This window comes from Hemiscyllium ocellatum, chromosome 15 (genome assembly GCF_020745735.1).
Source record: "Hemiscyllium ocellatum isolate sHemOce1 chromosome 15, sHemOce1.pat.X.cur, whole genome shotgun sequence".
NCBI classification, from domain to species: Eukaryota; Metazoa; Chordata; class Chondrichthyes; order Orectolobiformes; family Hemiscylliidae; genus Hemiscyllium; species Hemiscyllium ocellatum.
Window position 1 is genome coordinate 56,047,522 of NC_083415.1, and position 24,209 is coordinate 56,071,730.

The 24,209-nt window shown below is 45.8% G+C and overlaps 1 protein-coding gene across 1 annotated transcript in view; it reads right to left on the bottom strand.

Annotated features, from left to right (window-relative positions):
- The window catches only part of edem2 (ER degradation enhancer, mannosidase alpha-like 2), a 41,525-nt gene extending 18,200 nt beyond the window's left edge, over nucleotides 1-23,325 (bottom strand). The window contains exons 1-5 of the mRNA XM_060836147.1: nucleotides 23,114-23,325; nucleotides 16,765-16,875; nucleotides 12,666-12,705; nucleotides 8,379-8,484; nucleotides 3,225-3,350 (exon numbers count right to left, since the gene is read on the bottom strand). Coding sequence (XP_060692130.1) covers nucleotides 3,225-3,350; nucleotides 8,379-8,484; nucleotides 12,666-12,705; nucleotides 16,765-16,875; nucleotides 23,114-23,217 — 487 coding nt within the window. The 5' untranslated portion in view covers nucleotides 23,218-23,325. The remainder of the gene's footprint in view (nucleotides 1-3,224; nucleotides 3,351-8,378; nucleotides 8,485-12,665; nucleotides 12,706-16,764; nucleotides 16,876-23,113) is intronic.
- Nucleotides 23,326-24,209: the final 884 nt, after the last annotated feature.

The following is a 24,209-nucleotide window of genomic DNA, read 5'->3' on the forward strand; positions in this document are numbered from 1 at the left end:
TAAGATACAAAGGTGGTTACTTTAAAAATGATACTGGTTGTACCGGAGTACTCGTAAACAAATGTGGTGTTCAAAATCTTGAGTTCAGACAGAGAAGCTGAAGGGAAAATATTAGCGGGGCATAAAAGCAGAGGAGTGGGAATTAGCTAATCTGCTTTTGCTGGGAGCCACCAATAACATGGAGTCGTCTCCTTTGCTCTAACCTTCTGTGATTTTATTTTATCGTCATCATAATGTAACAGTCACGTGGGCAATGCAGGTAACCCCAAATAACCGTACGGTAATAACTAAATAAATCTATTTTTATTGATAAATTGTTGAGGGATAAATATTGAGCAGGATGCATAAGATCTTGGTGTATGTGTACTCATAAAACCAAAGTAACAGTTTTATGTGTACATGGAATATATACATAAGGTGGGGTAATGTGTGGCCTGGAGAGAAACTTAGAAGCACTGCAATTAGTGGCTCACTTCCAGATCCCTCAAAACCTCCTCATGAATTACAAATCCTCATATCAGACAGGATAAAATATTCGAGGAAGCTCAAAACTGTCCAATGTAGATATTGTGTTTGAATGGCACACCTCCCACTTAATTCAGTGCCCACTCATCTCCCCATGGGCACTCTGTGGCTGCAGTGTGGACTATGTATAGAATCACAGGAGTGACTCACCAAGGTTATTTTGACAACATCCCTGTCCCCACTCCCTGCAACCACCAGCACTGGGAAAAACAAGAGGAGCAATGTCGTGAGAACACCCAGTACCTGCTTCAAGTCACACGATCTTCCTTCCCCACTGCACGTCAATATTCTCAAATTCCGGGCCCGACAGGGCCATCAACAATACAACGATGGTAATGGTCTAGGAAGCCTGATCACCAGCTTAAGGTATGGAAGTTATCCTGAGAGTCCTGGTCAATATTTATCCCTGAATAATTATCAATAAGTATTAACCCCTCTGCTTTTGTGCCCTGTTAATGATGTTGAAAAAAATAAAAGCACAGAATGGTTAGAGCAAAAGAGACAAGTCATGTTATTGCTGGGTCCTCACTCCTCTGTCTGTATGTCCTGATAATATTTTCCCTTCAGCTGCATATCAAAGCCCCCTCTGGATAATTGATCCTGACTCCATCACAACCACAAGTGGTGTACTCCAGATCCTGAGCACTCACAGGTTACCCTCATGTTGCCATGAACTTCCTTGTCACCCAACTTTTCTCCAAGTAGCCTTCTTCTTGACACAGTTTCAATCTATCTGCTCTGTCCGACCTCAAAGATTTTGAGCACATCGTCTCTTTATAAAGTGCAGGCAGACAACCCTTTATCCGAAATCCGAAATGCTCCAAAGTCCGAAGGTTCTTTTGTGAAGTTTCTTTCTCATTAACAAGGTTGTTTGGTGTGCAAACAGTTAACCCAAGTCAACACCCACTCGATGAGTGTCACTCAGATTAGATTCCCTACAGTGTGGAAACTGGCCCTTTGGCCCAACAAGTCCACACTGACCCTCCGAAGAGTAACCCACCCAGACTCAGTTCCCTCTGACTAATGCACCTGACACTATGGGCAATTTAGCATGGCCAATTCACCTGACCTGCACATCTTTGGATTATGGGAGGAAACCCATGATGACATGGGGAGAATGTGCAAACTCCACACAGACAGTTGCCTAAGGCTGGAATCGAACCAGGTCCCTGGTGCTTTGAGGCAGCAGTGATAACCACAGAGCCACCGTAGGGGGGGGCGTGGCCCAGCAGTGGCTGGCCTCGATTCTGTTTCTGAGTGAGACTGCTCCTCCGGCAAGATTTTTAAAAATGTCACCATCAAACGGTCACCTATTCTGAAATTCGAAAAATTCTGAATTCCGAAAACCAGATGGTCCCGAGCATTTTAGATAAAGGATTGTGCACCTGTAATTCATTGGCTCCAAAGTGGTTTGAGGGACAATCCAAGCTTGTGAAAGATGCTAGATAAATGCAGAATAGGTAATAGATACAGCGCTGTTGGTGATACCCACATCCTGACAGGAAACAACTTCTTTTTCCTCAAATCGTACTTAGGAATTTAATTACTTTTCAAATAAATAATGGACTCAGAACTTGAAATACCATCTCAGCCACCAGGTGGCTCAAAGAGACCTCTAGATGATATTTCACCTTCGTTTATGACGAGGGTTTGATGTGAGAGAAACCACATATTTTCTGTGTTGTTTTCACATTGGTAGCACATTACCATCCCATGGGTAGCCCATTACCACCCCATGGGTAGCCCATTACCATCCCATGGGTAGCCCATTACCACCCCATGGGTAGCCCATTACCAGCCCACACCTTGTGACACTGTGACAAGCAACCCTATCCCAGAGCCAGAAACTCTGGGTTCAGGGTCCACTCCAGAGACGTGCATTCACAATGTGACCAATCAGGTCGATTACCCATCCTTCCAACACATGCCAATGACAGGTGGCAAGATCGGCAGAGATCCGTGCGATGGAAAGAACAATGGAGCCTCTACCATTGAGACCCGCATCTCCAACTGTGACACATCAGGAAAGGTGCACGTTACTATAAACCCTTGGAGTGTCTGAGGGAGGTGTAACACTGCACTACTGTTCTATGAATAATACCCAAGCTAAAGTTAGAGATCAGGATTGATACTGATTTTGGAAAATTCTTCAATCAGAAAAATCCTTAGGCAGGTTTACAAGCAAGCGATCAGGATGGAGGCTGGGTTTAATTCTAGCTGATGTTTTATTCAGCTATTTATACAATCCTTGTAGTGTGGGAGCAAGCCGTTCAGCCCATCAAGTCCACACCATCCCTCCGAAGAGCTTCTACCCATACTCAGCCCATCCCTGTAATCCTGCATTTCCCATGGTTTACCCACCTAACCTGCACATGTTTGGACTGTGGGAGGAAACTGGAGCACCCGGGGGAAACCCACACTGACACAAACTCCCCGCAGACCAGAGGCTAGAATCGAACCCAGGTCCCTGGCACTGAGGCAGCAGTGCTAACCACTGAGCCACCGTGCCGCCATTTGCATGACCTCCCTGCTCTTGTATCCTTTATCCCACCCTCGTCAAGCACAGCACATGTTTGGAATAGTGAGCAGTGGTTCACAAATGTAATCATGTTTGGAAACAGCAAACAACAAGAGGAGGAAAGGAAGATGGCACATGTCCAATTTGCCCATGTCTGCATGGCATTAGGGACCCCCCTCACCTGGCAGCAGCCTGCGAGCAGCCTCTTCCGCCAACCTGAGCAAAGGTCCAGAGCAGGGCCATCCCGGCTCCACCTGGATCCCGCCTTGTTTGGAGAGTAAGTGAGCAGACAATAAGCCTCCCACCACTGCAGAGAGGAACAGACACACAACAAACCATTAGAACCTGCCAACGGAACAAGCAGATACTGAACGTCTCCTTTTGTGGGAAAGAGCATAACTAGGGGCTGTCCATACAAGATGGTCGCCAAGAAACCAGAGTGGGAATTCAGAAGAAACTTCCTCCCCCAACGATTGGGTGAGAACGTGGAACTGTCACTGGCAGTGGTTGTAGCAAACTGTGCAGATGAGTTTCAGAGGAAGTTAGGTCAGAGTCTGATAGAGAAGGGAACAGAGAATTATAACAATACATGGGAGAAGGCTCCAGTGGGACACAAACACTAGTACAGGCTGATTGGGCCAAATAGCCTGTCTCTGTGTCACTTATCCAATATAATGTTGCATTGAGGAGAAAACACAAAACAATAAGAAGCACACTGAAAATTTTGTTTGGGTCCCTTTCAAACAGACAACTTGTGTTAAAAAACAAGCATTTTAAAACCCAATTAAAAGCAGCATTTCTGAGTGCTGTGTGTCAATACATTTACCTTTATAGCCACTGGAGGAGTTTAGCTGGGGATTCTGTTGCTATTGCAGCCAGTGTTGCTGTCAGCAAGGTCTTGCGTTTCAACACTGTATAGTACAATAACGGCACACAGTTTGGCAGAGCACAAGCACACAGCTCCAAACCTGCTTCGTGTTATTCAGTGAATTCGTAATCCACTCTCACCCACTATGGCCATGTGTTCTCTCATAGAGGAACAAAATCAGATGGCATTACCCAAAGCCGAAGCAATACACTCACACCCAGTGATAGGTAGTCACAGATTAAAACAAGCCACCAGTTAATGCCCAGTTACCAATTACCAGAACAGCAATGCAGTCGTTCTCAAACCGCAGAGGGACATGGACCCTGGGGATCTAGGGAATTTCTGAGGAAGCTGGCCATCTAAGGAATACTGCCATGTTATTTCAGAGAGAAAGTGAGGACTGCAGATGCTGGAGATCAGAGCTGAAAATGTGTTGCTGGAAAAGCGCAGCAGGTCAGGCAGCATCCAAGGAGCAGGAGAATCGACGTTTCGGGCATAAGCAAGAAGAGCTCATGCCCGAAATGTCGATTCTCCTGCTCCTTGGATGCTGCCTGACCTGCTACGCTTTTCCAGCAACGCATGTTATTTCAGAGGCCCACTTAGGGACAAACCATGGAGCAGAAGCAACAGGTTCAAGAATAGCTTCTTCCCCTCTGTTATTAGACTTTGGTATGGACCTCTCACTCTTTCTGCACCTTCGCTGTAGGTGTAACATTGTATACCTCACTCGGGTTTTGTATGATATGATCTGCCTGTACTGCATGCAAAATGAAACATTTCACTGTACTGAGGTACATGTGACAATAATAAATCAAATCAAAACAAAAGCAGAGTGAGGTGAACATTAAATCAAGGACAGTCAGACTTTGCTGCAGCGGGCACATCACCTCACTGATGTTTAGGTACATAGGTCACAGTCTGAGGATTGGGGTGGACCATTCAGTCTTATGTCTGTGGTCAGCAAAGGTTTGGAAAGAATTCTGAGGGATAGGATTCATGACTATTTGGCAAAGCATTAAAGGTCATGCCTCATAAATCTTATTGAATTCTTTGAGGAGGTAACAAGACATTTGGCTCATCTAATCCACACCAATCCTCTGAAGGACACCCCAGATAGATCCAGTCCCATACTCTATCCCCATAATCCTGCGTTTCCCATGGCCAACCCACCTAACCCGCACATCTCCGAGCATTATGGGTAATTTAGCACAGCCAAACCACCCTAACCTGCAGCTCTTTGGACTGTGGGACAAAACCAGAGCACCCAAAGGAAACCCGCACAGACACAGTGAGAATGTGCAAACTCTGCACAGACAATCCCCCAAATGCTGCAGGGACCCCACATCGAAAATGAGATGCTATTCTTTCAGCTCACGCCAAGCTTCGCTTGAGCACTGCAGCAAGCCTGAGACAGAGAGGTTGGCCAGGGAACCCAGTGGTGTGTTGAAGTGGCAAGCAACTAGAAGCTCAGAGGCATTTGACAGCATGGTGGCTCCGTAGTTAGCACTACTGCCTCACAGCGCCAGGGACCCAGGTTCAATTCCCACCTAGAGTGGCTTGTCTTTGTGGAGTTTGCACATTTTCCTAGTGTCTGTGTGAGTTTCCTCTCACAATCCAAAGATGGATTTTGGGCAGCACGGTGGCACAGTGGTTAGCACTGCTGCCTCACAGCGCCTGAGACCCGGGTTCAATTCCCGACTCTGGCGACCGACTGTGTGGAGTTTGCACGTTCTCCCCGTGTCTGCGTGGGTTTCCTCCGGGTGCTCCGGTTTCCTCCCACAGTCCAAAGATGTGCGGGTCAGGTGAATTGGCCATGCTAAATTGCCCGTAGTGTTAGGTAAGGGGTAAATGTGGGGGTATGGGTGGGTTGCGCTTCAGCGGGTCAGTGTGGACTTGTTGGGCCAAAGGGCCTGTTTCCACACTGTAAGTCTAATCTAATCTAATCATGTGCAGGTTAGGTGAATTGGCCAATGCTAAATTGCCCATAGTGTTCAGAGATGTATAGGTTAGATGCATTAATCATGGGAAATATAGAGTAATGGAGAACAGGTTTGGGTGGAATATAACTTCGGAGGGTTGGTGTGGACTTGTTGGGCCGAAGGGCCTGTTCCACACTGTAGGGATTCTGCATTTATTTTACAGACAGAATGTAGGTGTTCTAAAAAGCAGTCACCCAGACTGCAATTTGTCTTCCTGGTGTAGAAGAGACCATATTGTGAACAGCGAAAACAGGAGACCTTTTTTTGTTTATTCATTCATTGGAAGACGGCGTCACTGACTAGATTAGATTAGATTCCCTACAGTGTGGAAACAGGCCCTTTGGCCCAACAAGTCCACACCAAACCTCTGAAGAGTAACCCATCCAGACTCATTTCCCTCTGACTAATGCACCTAACACTACGGCCAATTCACCTGGCCTGCACATCTTTTGGAATGTGGGAGGAAACCCAGGGAGAATGTGCAAACTCCACACAAACAATCGCCTGAGGCTGGAATCGAACCTGGGTCCCACTGAGCCACCATGCCATCCTAGGCAGCATTGCTCATCCCTAATTGGCAACAACATTGTAGGTCAGACCAGTTAAGGAAGGCAGTTTCCTTCCCTACAGACCATTAGTGAACCAGATAGGTTTTTCCCTGACAATTGGCAATGGATTCTTCATTCCAGATTCTTACTGAATTCAAATTCCACCATCTGCCATGGCAGGATTTGAACCTGGGTCCCCAGAATTTTATCTGGATTAACAGTCTAGTGATAATATCACTAGGCCATTGCCTCCCCTAAACTGAAGTGCAGGTTCACCTGGAAGGAGTGTCTGGGGCCTTGGATGGTGAGAAAGGAGGAAGTAAGTGGGCAGGAGTTACACCTTCTACACTTGCATGGGAAGGTGCCATGAGGGTGTGGGGAGGTGTTAGGATGGGGCCAACATGTATGTTTGGGGGGAGGGGGGGGGTGTCCCTGTAGAAGACTGACAAGGGAGGAGAGGGGAATTCAAGGTTTGTGCGAAGATTTGTAGCTCGGGTGCTCGTTGTTGTGGTTCTGTTCGCCGAACTGGAAGTCTTTGTTGCAAACGTTTCATCCCCTGGCTAGGAGACATCATCAGTGCTCTGGAGCCTCCTGCGAAGCACTTCTTTGATGTTTCTTCCGGTATTTATAATGGTCTGTCCTTGCCGCTTCCGGGTGTCAGTTTCAGCTGTCCGCTGTAGTGGTTGGTATATTGGGTCCAGGTCGATGTGTTCGTTGATGGCGTTTGTGGATGAATGCCATGCCTCTAGGAATTCCCTGGCTGTTCTCTGGCTTGCCCTATGATAGTGGTGTTTTCCCAGTCGAATTCATGTTGCTTGTTGTCTGAGTGTGTGGCTACTAGGAGCGTCGTGTCGTTTCGTGGCTAGTTGATGTTCATGTATGCGGATTGTTAGCTGTCTTCCTGTTTGTCCTATATAGTGTTTTGTGCAGTCCTTGCATGGTATTTTGTAAACTACATTAGTTTTGCTCATGTTGGGTATCGGCTCCTTTGTTCTAGTAAGTTGTTGTCTGAGCGTGGCTGTTGGTTTGTGTGCCGTTATGAGTCCTAAGGGTCGCAGTAGTCTGGCTGTCAGTTCTGAAACGCTCCTGATGTATGGTAGTGTGGCTAGTCCTTTTGGTTGTGGCATGTCCTCGTTCCGTGGTCTATCTCTTAGGCATCTGTTGATAAAGTTGCGCGGGTATCCGTTTTTGGCGAATACCTTGTATAGGTGTTCCTCTTCCTCTTTTCGTAGTTCTGGTGTACTGCAGTGTGTTGTGGCTCTTTTGAATAGTGTCCTGATGCAGCTTCGTTTGTGTGTGTTGGGGTGGTTACTTTCATAGTTTAGGACTTGGTCTGTGTGTGTTGTTTTCCTGTGTACCCTTGTGGTGAATTCTCCGTTCGGTGTTCTCTGTACTATCACGTCTAGGAATGGGAGTTGGCTATCTTTTTCTTCTTCTCTCGTGAATCGGATTCCTGTGAGTGTGGCGTTGATGATCCGGTGTGTTTTTTCTATTTCCGTGTTTTTGATGATTACAAACGTGTCATCGACATATCTGACCCAGAGTTTGGGTTGGATTTGTGGTAGGGCTGTGGAGAGGGGAATGTATATCCCATTGGATGCGACAGAAAAAGCTGCTTATAATCCTTTGGATACAGATGCTGGTGGGATGGTTTCATTAAGTCAAAGCCTTCTTAACTCAACATAAAATACAACATCTTCCCTGGAAGCCAGCAAGTTATCCCTGGTGTCTTGGACAATATCATGAACAAAAACAGAGAATCTAGTTGTAATCTCATTGCCATTTTCAGAATGCCCTGTACACCAAACGTCTTCTGCTTTTATTGTGACTACCACATTCCTTATACTGTGACAGTTACTTCAAAAATGGTTAATCGGGTGCAGGGTTTTTTTTGGGGAGGGGTGATGAGATCATTTTAAAAGAGTGCGATGCAAGCTCACCTCGAATATTGGTCTCAAACACAGAAGCGTTAACGTCTATGTCAAAATCCATTCCATCCTGAAGAACTTGAAAAACCCTCTGGAACTCAGTCACGTTACCCAGTACCTGAAGGCAGAAGAGTTTGGGACAGTGTGAGAGAAAATGGAAGTGGTTGCGATGGCACAGTTACAACATTTAAAAGGCATCTGGATAGGTAGATGATAAATTAGGGTTTAAAGGGATGTGGGCCAAGCGCTGGTAAATGGGACTAGATGAGGTTGGGATATCCAGTCGGCATGGAGGAGTTGGTCTACAGGGTCTGTTTCCATGCTGTACATCTCTAGGAGTCTATAACCTGTTCATTCAGCACCTCCTCCCTTCCCTACCAACACCAACAGCAGACTTGTAGAGAAGTCGCATGCATCAACAGTGGCCACTTGCGGCATGTGCAGGAGACTAACTACCACTCTACAACACACAAACTACATCAAGAGTGGAGCGACAGAGGACAGATTGGTGTTGGTGATCAAGGAGGACCCATTCCCTGTTGCATTCTCAATACCTCACTGGAGCTTGATTAGGATTTCCTCAAGGTTAATTTCATACAGGATCATTCCACACATTAAAAAAAGAGACAAAATTTGCGCAGTCATTTCACTCTGGTTTGCAGTTCACAGGTAAAAGGGGCACTATGTCACCCAGTCCCTCGTGAGTGAATCATTTCCCTCATTGCTTGTTGGTTAAGGACACCATGTCTATTTCCATAACTCCATATCCACAACCCTTAGGTTAGATTTCCACGTGGAACTAATCGTAAACTGATGATTCCAAAGCACATTCCACCCAGCATAATATTGACAGCAAGAAATAGATTGTAACAGTAACTGCCACCTTATGTAATTCAGCTGCTTTCCCACTTGGACTCTTAAGGGGAAAACTCTTAATTTTTCAGAGATGCTCTGGTCTCATTCAAATCATTGATCCCAAGCCCAGGTACACTCACTGGACTAAATTTCATTTCTGAGTTATGAACAGAAGATCTCAAGAAATTGAGCTCATTTAACTTGGGATTCTCAAGGCTTGTCTGGATTTGGATTTTAAGTTCTTAAAAATGAAGGGATTGGAAGCTAACTCCATCATACCATCATTCTTTAATGCGTTTCTTCAGGTTTTTTTTTTAAAAAGCATATGTTTATCCCATTAAAAGAAATTCTACGTGATTATTTTCTGTGGAAAATATTCCTCAACCTCATTCTTGAAAGAGATGTCATCACTTGGCCATTAGGAGGTGAACTCATTTTTTTAAAAAACGTCTGTTTTGGCTTTTAAGACCCAGGTCACCCACTCCTTCCCTGAACTATTGTAGAACCCAATCACTGGAAAGAATGACAGCAGTAACAATGCAGTTCCTTGACTTAGACTGCATCAGGTTAATTCCTGATGAAGGGCTTTTGCCCGAAACGTCAATTCTCCTGCTCCTCGGATACTGCTTGACCTGCTGTGCTTTTCCAGCACCACACTCTCGACTTTACATCAGGTTCGTATCCATTTCACATCTGGGCACGAGCATTAATTCCAATCAATTTGTTTTCCCTTTCTCAATGTCTCATTGGATGTGTGTGTTAATGGCAAAGCAATATTCGTTGCCCATTCGTTGAGAAAGTGGACCTTGGATGGCCGCAGTCTATCTGACATAGGTACATGCAGAGTTAGAAACAGAGTTCTAGGATTTCGATCTAGTCACAGTCACAGAACAGTGATACTGTTCCAAATCAGGTTGGGGTATGGAGGGGATCTTTTTTAGTTTTTTTTAGATTAGATTAGATTAGATTACTTACAGTGTGGAAACAGGCCCTTCGGCCCAACAAGTCCACACCGACCCGCCGAAGCGCAACCCACCCATACCCCTACATTTACCCCTTACCTAACACTACGGGCAATTTAGCATGGCCAATTCACCTGACCCGCACATCTTTGGACTGTGGGAGGAAACCGGAGCACCCGGAGGAAACCCACGCAGACACAGGGAGAACGTGCAAACTCCACACAGTTAGTCGCCTGAGGCGGGAAATGAACCCGGGTCTCTGGCACTGTGAGACAGCAGTGCTAACCACTGTGCCACCGTGCCACCCACTCGGTGGTGACATTCCCTCGCATCTATTGCTGCCCTTTACCTTCCAAATGTTAGGTTTAGCTGTCTAAGGAGCATTGCTGAGCTACTACAGTACATCTTGTAGATGATGCACACTGCTCTATGTCAGTTCATCTACTTGAAAGCAAGGAGGGATGGGTAACAAATTTATCTGCGGTGTGGGGTTTGCACATTCATCCCATGTCCGGCAGGTCCTCCAGTTTCTTCCCATAGTCCAAAGACTTGTAGGATAGGTGCATTGGCCATGCTAAATTGCCCATAGTATCCAGGGACGTGGAGGCTTAGGTGGGTTAGCCATGGGGAATGTGAGGTTACAGGGTGAAGTGTGAGGTCACGCATGTTGGTTGTAACAATGGAGAAAGAGAATAAATATCGACGGCATGAAGCTTGAAAATTCAGAGGCACTCTGTACACTCAAACAATGAACACAGAAGAACAACAACAGAAATTGCTGGAGAAATTCGGCAGGTCTGGCTGTATCTGTGGAGAGAAAGCAGAGTTAACATTTTAGGTCCAGTGACCTTTCTTCAGAACCGGAAAAGGTGAGAATATGTGAAGGTGGAGCGTGGGGAGGCGGGAGTAGTAAACAATAGGTGGAGATGTAGCCCAGAGGCAGAGAGAACAGCAGCTGGACAGTCAAAGGAAGGGGTAAAGGACACTGGGGGAGATCAATAGTTGCTAATGGGGTGCATTAGTTGCAGACAATGGGTTGTGGTAGCAGCCCATGTGATGACAAGATCTGGTGTGTGGGGGGTTGGGTAAGGACATGGGAGAAGGTGTTCAGGCCCTAAAATTATTCAACTTGATATGGAGCACAGAAGGCAGTAGGTCCCCAAGTAGATAATGAGGTGCTGCTCTTTCAACTTACACTGACCTTTGTTGGAGCACTGCAGCAAACCTGAGCCAGAGATGTCAGCCAGGGAACATGGTGGGGTTTGCAGTGGCAGGCAACTGGAAGCTCAGGGTCATTGCTGTCAACAGTTAGTGTTCCAGAAAATGTGTTGCTGGAACAACACAGCAGGTCAGGCAGATCCAAGGAGCAGGAGAATCAACGTTTCGGGCATAAGCCCTTCTTCTTCTCCTGCTCCTTGGATGCTGCCTGACCTGCTGCGCTTTTCTAGCTACACATTTTCAGCTCTGATCCCCAGCATCTGCGGTCCTCACTTCTTCCCTTCCAGAAAGCAGTAACCCAGTCTACATTTCATCCCCCCCAGTGTAGAGGAGACCACATGGAGCAGATTGAGTGAAGTGCAGGTAAAGTGCTGCTTCACCTGGAAGGTGTGCCATGGTCTTTGGTTAGTGAGGAGGAAGTAAATGGGCAGGAGTTACACCTTCTGAAATTGCATGGGAAGGTGCCATGGGGCTGCGGGGAGGTAGTGGGAGTGGAGGAGGAGTGGACTAGGGTGTCCCAGATGGATCAGTCTCTGCAGAAGGCTGACAAGGAAGGGAAGGGGAATATGTGCCTATTAGCAGCATCCTGCTGCAGGTGGTGGAAATGGTGGCTCATGATTCTCTGGGTCTCAATGCTGGTGGAACGGTAAGTGAGGACATGGGACTCCCATCGCTGTTGTGTGAGGGAAGAGAAGGGGGTGAGGGCTAAAATGCGGGAGATGGGTCGGACTCGGCTGAGGGGCCTGTCAACCACAGTGGTGGGTAATCCTCAGTTGAGGAAGCAGGTGGACATTTCATGAACCCCGCCCCCACCCACTTGTAGAGCTGTCATCATCAGAACAGATGCAGTGGAGAATGGAATAATCTTTACAGGAAGTAGTTTGTGAGGATGTATAGTTCAGGTACCTGTGGGAGTCAGTGAGTTTGTAATGGATATTGGTGGCCATCCTAACCCTGGAAATAGAAACAGAGGTATTGAGGAAGGGAGGAGACAGAGATAGACCAAGTGAAGGTAAGAGTAGAATGGAGGATGGAACCAAAATAGATAAACTTTTCCAATTTGGGACGAGTGGGAAGCAGCACTGATAATTTCATTGATGTGTGGCTCAATGGTATACTCCTGCTCTTGTAGTCCTTAACTGGCAACAAAAACCATAGCAGGGGGAAAGATTATCTGTAAAAAGAGGGTTGGAGAAAAGCTGGCTTGGACTGAGCATGTCAGGTCCAGATAGTCCAATCAACTGAAGCATGAACACACACTTACCAACAGAGTGTCCAACGCATCGATCAATGTCAGAGAAAAGCTGCAAATGCAGAAAATGAAATTACTTTTTCCACACAGTAAGGGATGTTTGACCCACCAAACTGACTGTTAACCTGCTGCGATTAGTGGCCATATATTAAAAAAAACATTCTGTGTGCTTAACCTCAAGAGAATGTCGATTCACTTCCTCTCTCAAAAGACATCCAACCAGAATGGATCTCGAATCTTCTTCAGTCTTTTGGTAACCAGTCATTCTTCACCTCTGACCTTTTGACCTCCAGCTGAGGTCAATCAAGCCAAAAAGGGTTAGAAACTGAATCAAGGCCTTTGTAGGCCAAGTGGGCTCGTACTCCAAGGTACACACCATCATCCAGGTTTAGGGACTGGTTCCCTGTTTGTAACTTAAAATATCATACCTGCTCTACCCACCCTGCGTCTTTACTCATTCTCAAGCAGTACTGGCAAGGCCAATTCTCAACGCCCACCATTAGTTGCTACTGAGAAGGCAGTGGTGAGACTCCTTCTTGAACAACTCCAACCCCAGTGAGGATGACACCTCCACAATGCTGCTGTTACACAAACCTAATGTTAAATAAAGAATCACAGAACTGTTGCAGTGCAGAAAGAGGGTATTCATGTCAGCTTTTCAGCACTATCCCTCCAAATGAGAAATTCCACACCCTAACCACTCACTGCCAGGGACAATGTTTCTCCCTATTGTTGTTGCTTCCTTGGCCAATTACTTTAAACCTTTTCGGAGGTAAGCTTTTCAGGGTTATGGGAAAAGGCAAGGGAGTAGACCTGCTTGAGTAGCCCTTACTGAAACCCAGTACAGACATGAAGGGTTGAACGGACACCTTCTGTCCTGTAAATGTTCCATGATCCAGGCAGTTTTATAAAGTCCCTATTCCCCCCATACTTTTGGTGTTGTTATGGAATCTCCCTAAACCCGATACCGAGGGCAAATTTAAAAACGAAAGAGAAATGATTCTTCCAAGTAGCAAAGATACAGCAGCTTTAAATTAAACCATATAAACAGACCCACATTAATTCAAAAACTGCAATACCCATGATTACTGAGAACTCCCAAGACATGAAAAAGCAAAAGGTGATATAAAAGGTGACACCTAACAGACTGATTCTAAATCCTGTACCTTAAAAATTCAGGTTTTCATGTTTTTACTGTGCCTCCCATCCATGAACTCCCCCTCCTGTAAATGTGAATCAACGTTGAGTGTACCATAGAAGCATAAAAGCCCTACGGTCTGGAATCAGGCCATTCAGCCCATCGGGTCCTAACCAACCCTCCAAAGAGCATCCCACCCAGACCCACCCCCTACCTTATCCCCATAACCCTGCAATTCCAATGGCTAACCCACCTAGCCTGCACATCCTTGAACACTTATAGGCAAGGTGCAAACTCCATACAAAGTTAGAATTGATACCGGGTCCCTGGCGCTGTGAGGCAGCAATGCTAACCATTGAGCCATTGTGCTGCCCCCTTCAGTAATCCAAGAAGACATTTGAAAATAATATTGAGATCCTAGTCTGATAGTTAAGGCAAAACATTTTGAAATTAAACTGAACAGTGAAAGAATGCATTTGTAGATGTTTCGAAAACACAAACCTATTTTCAACCCTTTCTACAAATTTCATATTCTTGGTTTAATTCCAATACCCTTCCCGCTCACTGTTTTAAGCTCACATATTTAGCATCCTATTTGACCACTGACAACAGGTCAACAATCGCACAAAGGTTTCCTACTTCCATATCGAGAACATTACCTTTGTCTTTCATTTGTTCATTCAATGGCTGCAGATTATCCATGCCTTTGGCATCTTAAGATATCAGCTTTTGCAATGTTTTAATGATTTTGGCCTGTGTAGCTACAACACAGAATATACTAGCCCAACGAAGGGCGAAGAAATATGCATCCACTTTATTTTCAGAAACCTTAGCTGTTCAGAGGCACAGAGTCGATTAGCTACAAGTGAGCACTGTCTAACTACATGGAGGAGAAAGTGAGGACTGCAGATGCTGCAGACCAGAGTTGAAAAATGTGGTGCTGGAAAAACTCAGCAGGCCAGGCAGCTCCTCGGATGCTAACTACACAGAGTTTAGCTGCTGGTTACAAATTCCAATGTCCACATCAGTTTTCATTTCATGATTATCTTACATCTGTACAAAGCAAAGGCATCTAAAGTGATATCTGTGGATACACTGCCTTTAAATATGGTCATCTATAAATCCTGGATTCATCAGAAATGGGAAACCCTTCCCATTCTCCAAACGTTAACTGCAGCACCTTTACTCAACTCTCAGTTAAAGTAACTAACACTACAAAATATAGAAACACCGAAAAATAGGAAGAATAAGCCATTCAGTCCATCGAACCTGCTCTGCCATTCAACATGGTCACGGCTTATCTTCAAACTCAGTCCCCTATTCCTGCTTTCTCCTCATACCCTCTGATCCCTTTAGCCCTGAGAACTGTATCCAACTCCTTCATGAAAACATTCAATGTTTTGCCCTCAACCAATTTCTGTGGCAGATAATTCCACAGGTTCCCCACCCTCTGGGTGAAGAAATCTCTCATCTCAATCCCAAATGGTCTAACCCTTACACTGAGACTGTAACCCCTGGTTCTGGACTCTCCTACCATTAAGAAGATCCTTCCTATTTACCCTGTCTAGTTCAGTGAGAACTTTATAGACTTAAATGAGATATGCATTCCCCTTCACGCACACCCACACACCACCACCCCCGCCACCACCCCCGCGCCCCCCACCACCACCACCCCCGCGACCCCCCACCACCACTAACCCCGCACCTCCCCCGCCACCACCCCCGCGACCCCACCACCACCACCACCACCACCACCACCCCCGCGACCCCCCACCACCACTAACCCCGCACCTCCCCCGCCACCACCCCCGCGACCCCACCACCACCACCACCACCACCCCCGCGACTCCCCACCACCACCCCCGCGACCCCCCACCACCACTAACCCCGCACCTCCCCCGCCACCACCCCCGCGACCCCACCACCACCACCACCCCCGCGACCCCCCCCCACCACCACCACCCCCCCACGACCCCCCCCACCACCACCACCCCCCCACGACCCCCCCCACCACCACCACCCCCCCACGACCCCCCCCCCACCACCCCCCCACGACCCCCCCACCCCCCCCACCACCCCCCCACGACCCCCCCCACCACCCCCCACCACCCCCCCACGACCCCCCCCACCACCCCCCACCACCACCACCACCCCCCCCCCGCAACCCCCACCACCACCACCACCCCCGCAACCCCCACCACCACCACCACCCCCGCGACCCCCCCCACCACCACCACCCCCGCGACCCCCCCCACCACCACCACCCCCGCGACCCCACCCATTATGTTTCTAAATTCCAGTGAATACAGTCATAATGGATCCATTCTCTCTTCATACATCTGTCTGTCCATCCCAGGAATCAGTTCATTGCAATCCCTCCATTGCCAGAACATACTTCCTCTGATGAGAAGACCAAACCCACACACAATACTTCAGGTGTGGTCTCACCAATGGCCCCTGTAAATTTGCAGCAAGATCATCCCAACTCCTGTAATTAAATCCTCTCACTTCTATGAAGGCCAACATAGCATTGCCTTTCTCTACCAACTGCTGGAGCTGCACGCTTTCTTTCAGCGAGCTGTGTACAAGGACAACCAGATGTTACTGAACCTCCCCCTTTCCCAATCCATTGCCATTCAGATAATAATCTGCCACCCTGTTTTTGCTTCTGAAGGGGTTAACCTCACATTTATCTACATTATACTTTAAGAGAAATTAAACTTTGGGCTTCCTGAACTGATTGCTACACACTTCTTCAACTGAGACATCTTGTCAAAATGTTTCAACTTGGCAAAAGGTATTCATTATTCAGCTGTTAGTTTCCTAAATTAATCTGAAGCTTAGTGAATGGTGATTGTTGAACAGTTTGAGTTGGGATTGGGTTCCTCCATTCTCTTCACAACATCTTGTATAAACTTTATTTTTTTGAAAATCCTTTATAATGAATACAACTACAGGTCGACTAAAACTTACCTGCCCCAGGTATCCTGACCATCACAAGTCAAGGGTCGCAGTTCGTCATAAGGGAAAGCGTTCTCCAGGTAGTTGTTATAGGCATGATAAAACATGTCTTTAACTCGCTCTCTGTGGCCGGAGGGGAGGGAAAACAAACAAACAAACATTGCTTAGAGTTTTTCCGTGCAGTCTGTATTAAATTTTCCAAGCAAGCCCCAGGGAAGCACAAAATCCAAACATTCACAAATACAGAACATTCACAAACACAGAAGTGCTTATGTTGGGAAGAAGTTACATTAGCAAGTTCACAATGTAGAGACCAACGGCAGACCGGGAGACCATAGAGTTATAGAGTCATACAGCACGGAAACAGACCCTTTCGTCCAACCAGTCCATGCTGAACATAATCCCAAACTAAACGAGTCCCACCTACCTGCTCCTGGTCTATATCCCTCCAAACCTCCCTATTCAAGTACTTGTCCAAATGTCTTTTAAGTGTTGCAACTGTGCCCACATTCACCACTTTCTCTGGAAGTTGGGGCAGCATGGTGCTGCCTCACAGTACCAGGGATCCGGGTTTGATTCCAGCCTCAGGCAATTGTCTGTGTGGAGTTTGCACCTTCTCCCTGTGTCTGTGTGGGTTTCCTCCGGGTGCTCCAGTTTCCTCCAACAATCCAAAGATGTGCAAGTTGGCCATGCTCAATTACCCATAGTTCAGGGATAGTGTAGCTTAGGCGCATTAGTTAGGTGCATTAGGTTAGGGGGAAAGGGTCTGGGTGGGTTACTCTTCGGAGGGTTGGTGTTGACTTGTTGGACAGAAAGGCCTGTTTCCATACTGTAGGAATTCTAACATGCAAATCACCCTCTGTGTGAAATATTTGCCCCTCAAGTCTTTTTAAAATCTCCCTCCTCTCACCTTAAAACAAATGCCCCTTAGTCTTAAAATCTCTGATCCTAGACAAAGGACACCTACTGTTAATCCTATGTATACCCCTCATGATTTTAGAAACCTCTATAAGGTCACCTCTCAATCTCCTACAGTCCAGTGGAAAAAGTCCCAGCCTATCCCTTAGTGATAGTAGTTTTAGAAAGGGTGTCCTTGAATTGTTGCTAACTCCTTCTGGCAGCCAATTAAAAACATATTATTAGAGACCTGGAAGCTAAAGGACAGAGGTTATCAGGCCAGACAGAAAAGATAAAATAGTCCAGGGGATATAGGCCAAACGCAGGCAAATGGGACTAGCTTAGGAAATGTGGTCAGCATGGACAGGTTGGACCGAAGGGCTTTGGTCTGTTTCTATGCTGTATAACTGTATGACTTTATCCAGCTTTTTAGTATAACTCCAATCTTCCACAGTCGGCAACATCCTTGTAAATCACATCTGAACCCTTTCTAGCTTAATAATATTCCCCATTTAGGCAGCAAGCATGGCTCCAACCTTCCCATGGCTGGTAATCTGGCTTCTCCAAGTTGCTCTGACATTTCTCTTTATGTCTCTGGCCAACTGCTGAATTTTACTAATCTCAAGTTGTTTTTTAAATTTGTTGTTGAGATGTGAGTATTATGGAAATGGCCAGGAGTATTTTTTTAACCCATCTCTATCTTCCCTCTGTGTGACTTGATCGGCCAATTCAGAAATCAAATAAGAATCAATGACATTGGTGTGGGTTTGGAGTCACACATGGGCCAACCCAGGTAAGGACAACGGTGTTAACAATATTTTGACATAAAATCTCACCGCGTTCACTAACCTCGATTAGTTAAATAAATCTGCGATAGGGTTAGGGTTAGGGTTAGAGAAACTTCTTTCCTGAAAGAAGCTGAGTGAACCAGGTGGGTTATGACAAAATAGGGGTTTTTGACGAGACTTCCTTCTTACTCCAGTGGACCAGGGAATCACAGAGGGAATATTACCCTTGGAATGCTGAAGGGAGAGGATGGATTTTGGTCATTGTGCCATGCTGATGGTGGTGAAAACAGCAGAAAATAATCGATTGAATTTTAGCATCAAGAATTTTAGATATTTCAATCAAGACAGTTTCTCATTCTTCTAAATTCTAGAGAATATATGCCTAATATACTCCAGCTCATCACCCTTTAGCTCATGTGTCTGGAATAGGAGTCTAGGTTTTTAAGATTACTTGTCCAGTAACCTTATCACTATGACCCAAATAAAAGAAAAGTTCCAAACAGCAACAGCAGGTAATTATTGGTCATTACAAAGATTTCCTTTCTGATCAAATGCTCCCTGATCGACATTTTAATCAATCCTGGATCAGTGGTGCTGGAAGAGCACAGCAGTTCAGGCAGCAGCCAACGAGCAGCGAAATCGACGTTTCGGGCAAAAGCCCTTCATCAGGAATAAAGCTTCAGGACATGGTTGAAGAGCTTCAGGGCAAAGGAAATGACCTGGGAGTTGCAGTGGGAGAGGGACTCCCTCCGTTAGTTGTCTGACACCTATGGAAACATCATGATATTTCAAACCCCAGGCCATTGAGAAATCTACACTAATTCATTCTAAAGCTGGAAACCGTAAACCTTTTACTAAAAACCGATTTACAAGTTAGTCACCCGGTTGTGAACAGGTTCCATTCTGGAGTCCATTCACAAGTTGATTTGTACTCAGTCAAAACACAACACAGGACAATGTTAAATAGCTGTTCATAAATACGAGGAGGCATTCACATGTTGGACCTTTAACCTTAAATTTAATACATCCTTGTATGGGATCACTTCGTAAATATGAGCATTCGTAAGTCAGACGTTTGAAAATCAGGAACCCCCTGCATTTACAAAATGCAACATTACAGACATCTGCTTCCAAACAGCCATCATCACAAAAACCTCTCTTTATGTGCGTTCAAAGTACTCAATCAGTTCCCTCCACCTCTTGATCCTTCATCTTAATAGTACAGTAACATTCTTTTGAGGTACAGTTAGTTACCTGGTTGACAGGGTACACTTTCTCCCTATTGTGGAACATAACAGGCAAGGATTAAACTGGACAAGTGAGTGGCAAGAACGTGCCAAATGGAAGATACGGTGGAGTGTGAAGTTGTAACTTAAATTGGAAAAACAGAAAAGCAAATCCTTTTTTAACATTGTGTGATACTGAGGAATACGTTGGCATTCAGGAGGATCAGAGTGTGTTTGTACTCTAAGTTAACATGCAGATACTGCAAGCAATTAGGAAGGCAAATAATTTTGTTCGCCTTTATTATGAAGGGATCGGAGTAACCGTAAAGAAATACTATTTTAACCAGAACCGCAGTAAGGTAGCTCACAGGGTAATGTGTTGTTGTTTTGGTCTTTTTACCCAGGGAAGGGATACAGAGTCTTATGGAAAAGGTGTGACAAAGATTAATATCCTCTAAGTGCACATAGAGTGGTCCTGTTTCGGTTTAAGCAGGTAACACTACACAGTTTTCCACTGATCACTTTCGTCTTGAGGAGTAAAGTCTGGGTTCTAATTAGGAGTCATCTTCGGTTACTCGATCACCAACTGTGCTCTGGAACACCATGGATATGTGACTCCAATATTAGACCGGTTACCACAGAGACTGTACTTGTCTCCAACCTACCATGACTATATCTGCCACCTTAGAACCACCTTGACCCCAGGGATGGCATTCTTGAATCCTGTGAGTTTTATAGCAAACTTGGTCACAAGATGACTGATGAACATGGGTTCGGATCTTTACAGAGCAGGCAGCAGTCATCAGCAGTTCTCCACAAGTGGCACAAAGAACTAGACAACTCAATACTCCACGCACCTTGAACCCCACCCCGCCCAACGCAACAAGGACAAAACCCCCCGATCCTCACCTTCCACCCCACCAATCTCCACATACATCACATCACCCTCCACCATTTCTGCCACCTCCAAACGGACCCCACCACCAAAGATATATTTCTCTCCCCATCCCATCAATGTTCCGGACAGAATATTCCCTCCGCGGCTCCCTTCTCAGGTTCACGCCTACCAGTCCACACCCCACTCCTGGCACCCTTCCCTGCCACCACAGAAAGTGCAAAATCTGCACCTACACCACAATCCTCACCTCCGTCCAAAGCCCCAAGGGATCCTTCCACATCTGTCAGAAATTGACCTGTACCTCTACCAATGTCATCTACTGCACCCATTGCACCCGGTGTGGTCTCCTCTACATGGGGAAAACAGGACGCCTTCTTGCGGATCGTTTCAGAGAACACCTCTGGGACACCTGCACCCACCAACCCCACCGCCCCGTGGCTGAACACTTCAACTCCCCTTCCCACTCCGTCAAGGACATGCAGGTCTTGGGCCTCCTCCACTGCCAAACCGTTACCACCTGATGCCTGGAGGAAGAATGCCTCATATTCCATCTTGGGACCCTGCAACCACACGAGATAAATGTAGATTTCAACAACTTCCTCATTTCCTTTCCCCGCACATTATCCCAGTCCCAAGCCTCCAACTCGGCACCACTCTCCGGACTCATCCATCACTCACCGCACCCCCCCCACCGACCTAACACCTTCTCCCTCACCTTCATCCACCTATCACTTTTTCAGCTACCTTCCCCCAAACCCATCCCCCTCCCATTTATCTCTCAGCCCCCTCGGCCCACAAGCTTCATTCCTGATGAAGGGCTTATACCCGAAACATTGATTCTCCTGCTCTTTGGATGTTGCTTGACCTGCTGTGCATTCCCAGCAACGCATACTAGACTCTGTTCTCCAGCATCAACAGTCCTCACTTTCTCTAACTCGATATAAATACGTGCGTTTTGTATTCATGATGCGGATGTGTCGGTGTTGGACTGGGGTGGACAAAGTTATAAATCACACAACACCAGGTTATAGTCCAGCAGGTTTATTTGGAAGCACCAGCTTTCAGAATGCCGATCCTACCACAACCACCTGATGAAAGAGCAGCGCTCCGAAAGCTTGTGCTTCCAAATAAACCTGTTGGACTATAACCTGGTGTTGTCTGATTTTTAACTGTGTTTTGTATCATAGCATGGGCGCACGTTATTTCCCATCATTCCTGGTTTCTCATTACACAAAGGAGATGAGTGCACTGGAAAGCAAGTACAGAAGATATAAGCATGTTGCCAGAAATTGAGCATTTCAGCAATGAGACAAGATTGGGTAGGTTAGAAACAAATTACTAAAGATGCTGGAATCTGTACTGAAAACAAAAAAAATGTTGGCAATTGCAGTGGGTCAAGCAGCATCCACGGACAGAAAGCAAGCTAATGTTTCGAGTCTAGAGGACTCTTCGTCATAGCTGAAGTGAAGTGAAATGTGGAGGGGACAGCATTTATGCAATATTTGGGGAAGTTGGGTCGGACTGCTGGAAGGACGATGGTGTGTGTAACTGCCAGATTGGAAAGATCAGGCAGTCTCTTTTTTTTCTTTCAAGTAGATGAGGATAGGGAGTGATGTAAATTTACATACAGAAAATTAAGATAGGAAGGACCCATTTCCCTTAGCATTGAGATCAATAACTCAGGGGCATAGAAGATTAGAGGGGAACAAGAACAGAAATTGCTGGTGAAACTCTGTGGGGAGAAAGCAGAGTTAACAATTCAAGTCTGGTGACTTTTTATCAGAACTGAAGATTTGTACAGGAGAGTTGCAGCTAGTTTATCAGTGGCTGGAGGGGGATTCAGAGCTCATTGCCAGAAAGGCTGATGGGAGAAGAGACCCTCATCCAATTTTACAGATTGAGGTGCTGTCACCAACAGGGGTGTAGACAAAGAATATGAGCTTAGATTGAAAAGGTCTGGCCAGCATTGATACAGTGAGCTAAACTACCCCTTTCTTTACTCTACATTTTTAAATATTAGTTTCTAAAGTGCCATAGCCTTAGTGTTGCTTAGGGAACCATATTTCAGAAACGCACCAAGTTATTAAACTCAACCTCCACCTACAAACTTTGTCAGGAGGCAAAGTGATGTCAAGGTAAAACGAACTAGTAAACCCCTGTTTATCAGAAATGCAGAGTTGTAATTGTGCTTTGTGCGAGCAGCCCAATGCTTGTCACGAAAGAAACAAATAAACGGCTAAGGGCTCAGTTTTCAAACGCAAGAACACCTTAGCATTGTGTCAAATGTGATGCAATCCTCCCTTATCACCGGGACAGTTGGTATAAAGGTTTAAGTCCCACCTTCTCTAGGACAACTAGAAGTGGGTAACAACCAGTGACACTCGTATTCGGTGAACGAATAGAAGAAAGCCACATCTGAACACCTATTCCCGGGAATCTTAGGGAAGAAGAGCATTTATTTGTGGCAAGAGTTTATTTTGCCTACGACTAATCAGGAACTCCCTTTTGCAAAGCTCATTTCTTTCAAGCAATGCAAGGCCAACAGCACTGACCTGTAGTGAGCCATTTCCTCCGCCTGGATTTCTTTGCCTTTTGCATTGTGGCCCCCCACTCCGATAATTATAGAGAAGCAGGCGGTGTAGAATATTCCGAGCATGGATTTAAGCTGACTCCACTGCACCGCTGTTCCTGGAACAGTTTGAGTGACAGCCGCGGTCCCCGGGACAGTTTGATTGACAGCTGCCCTTCCAGGGACACGATCCCCTCGTCAGCAAACCCGGAAGCGAATACCTCAGTGCGCCTGCGCCTGATGCTCAGCAGCGCCGACTGAGTCCATGTGCTTCAATAGCTGATTGTAGTTGTAGGGCAGGGTTGGGCAATTAATTCTTCCAAGGGGCCCCATGAGAAACCTGAGTTTCTGAACCAACAATAAGTTGAACATAATTCTACTCAGTATTAATCTTCTCCCATTGTTAAAAAGTACTAAATTATATAGTTTTGCACTGAAACTTATAATCAAAAGAATAAGGATATTAAAGGTATGAAATTGTGGAGTAGGTCAAGTATAGAAGAAATAAACAGCAAAAACAATAATTTCAGTATTTCATTTTATTTTTAACATGTTAATCTCACAAACCAATAATGAAAAGTTGTTTCATTATTGTTCAGTATTACAAACAACCAACAACTCTATACAAAAAGCAATAGGTGCTTTTGATGTTTTTCAGTTCATTGTACTTTGGTGTTCCTCTTCTTCTTTTTGCAGTTCTGGTGTACTGCAGTGTGTTGTGGCTCTTTTGAATAGTGTCCTGATGCAGCTTCGTTTGTGTGTGTTGGGGTGGTTACTTTCATAGTTTAGGACTTGGTCTGTGTGTGTTGCTTTCCTGTATACTTGCTTTCAGTGCTTCCCTCTCCTTGGTGTTGAGGTTATGTGTTTGTCTTTTCCTTATTATCATAGGTACAACAGTTTGTCTCACTGTTTGTTGTGTCTCTTCTGTCAGTCCATTGTTCCTGAGTGTGCATTCCAGTGCTGCTAAAAAGTCTGCTGTCTTGGCATCCCTGAGGTTGTAGTTGAGTCCCTTGGCCAGTATTGTTCTTTCCATGTCTGTGAGCTGTTTGTGTACAGGAAAGCAACATACACAGACCAAG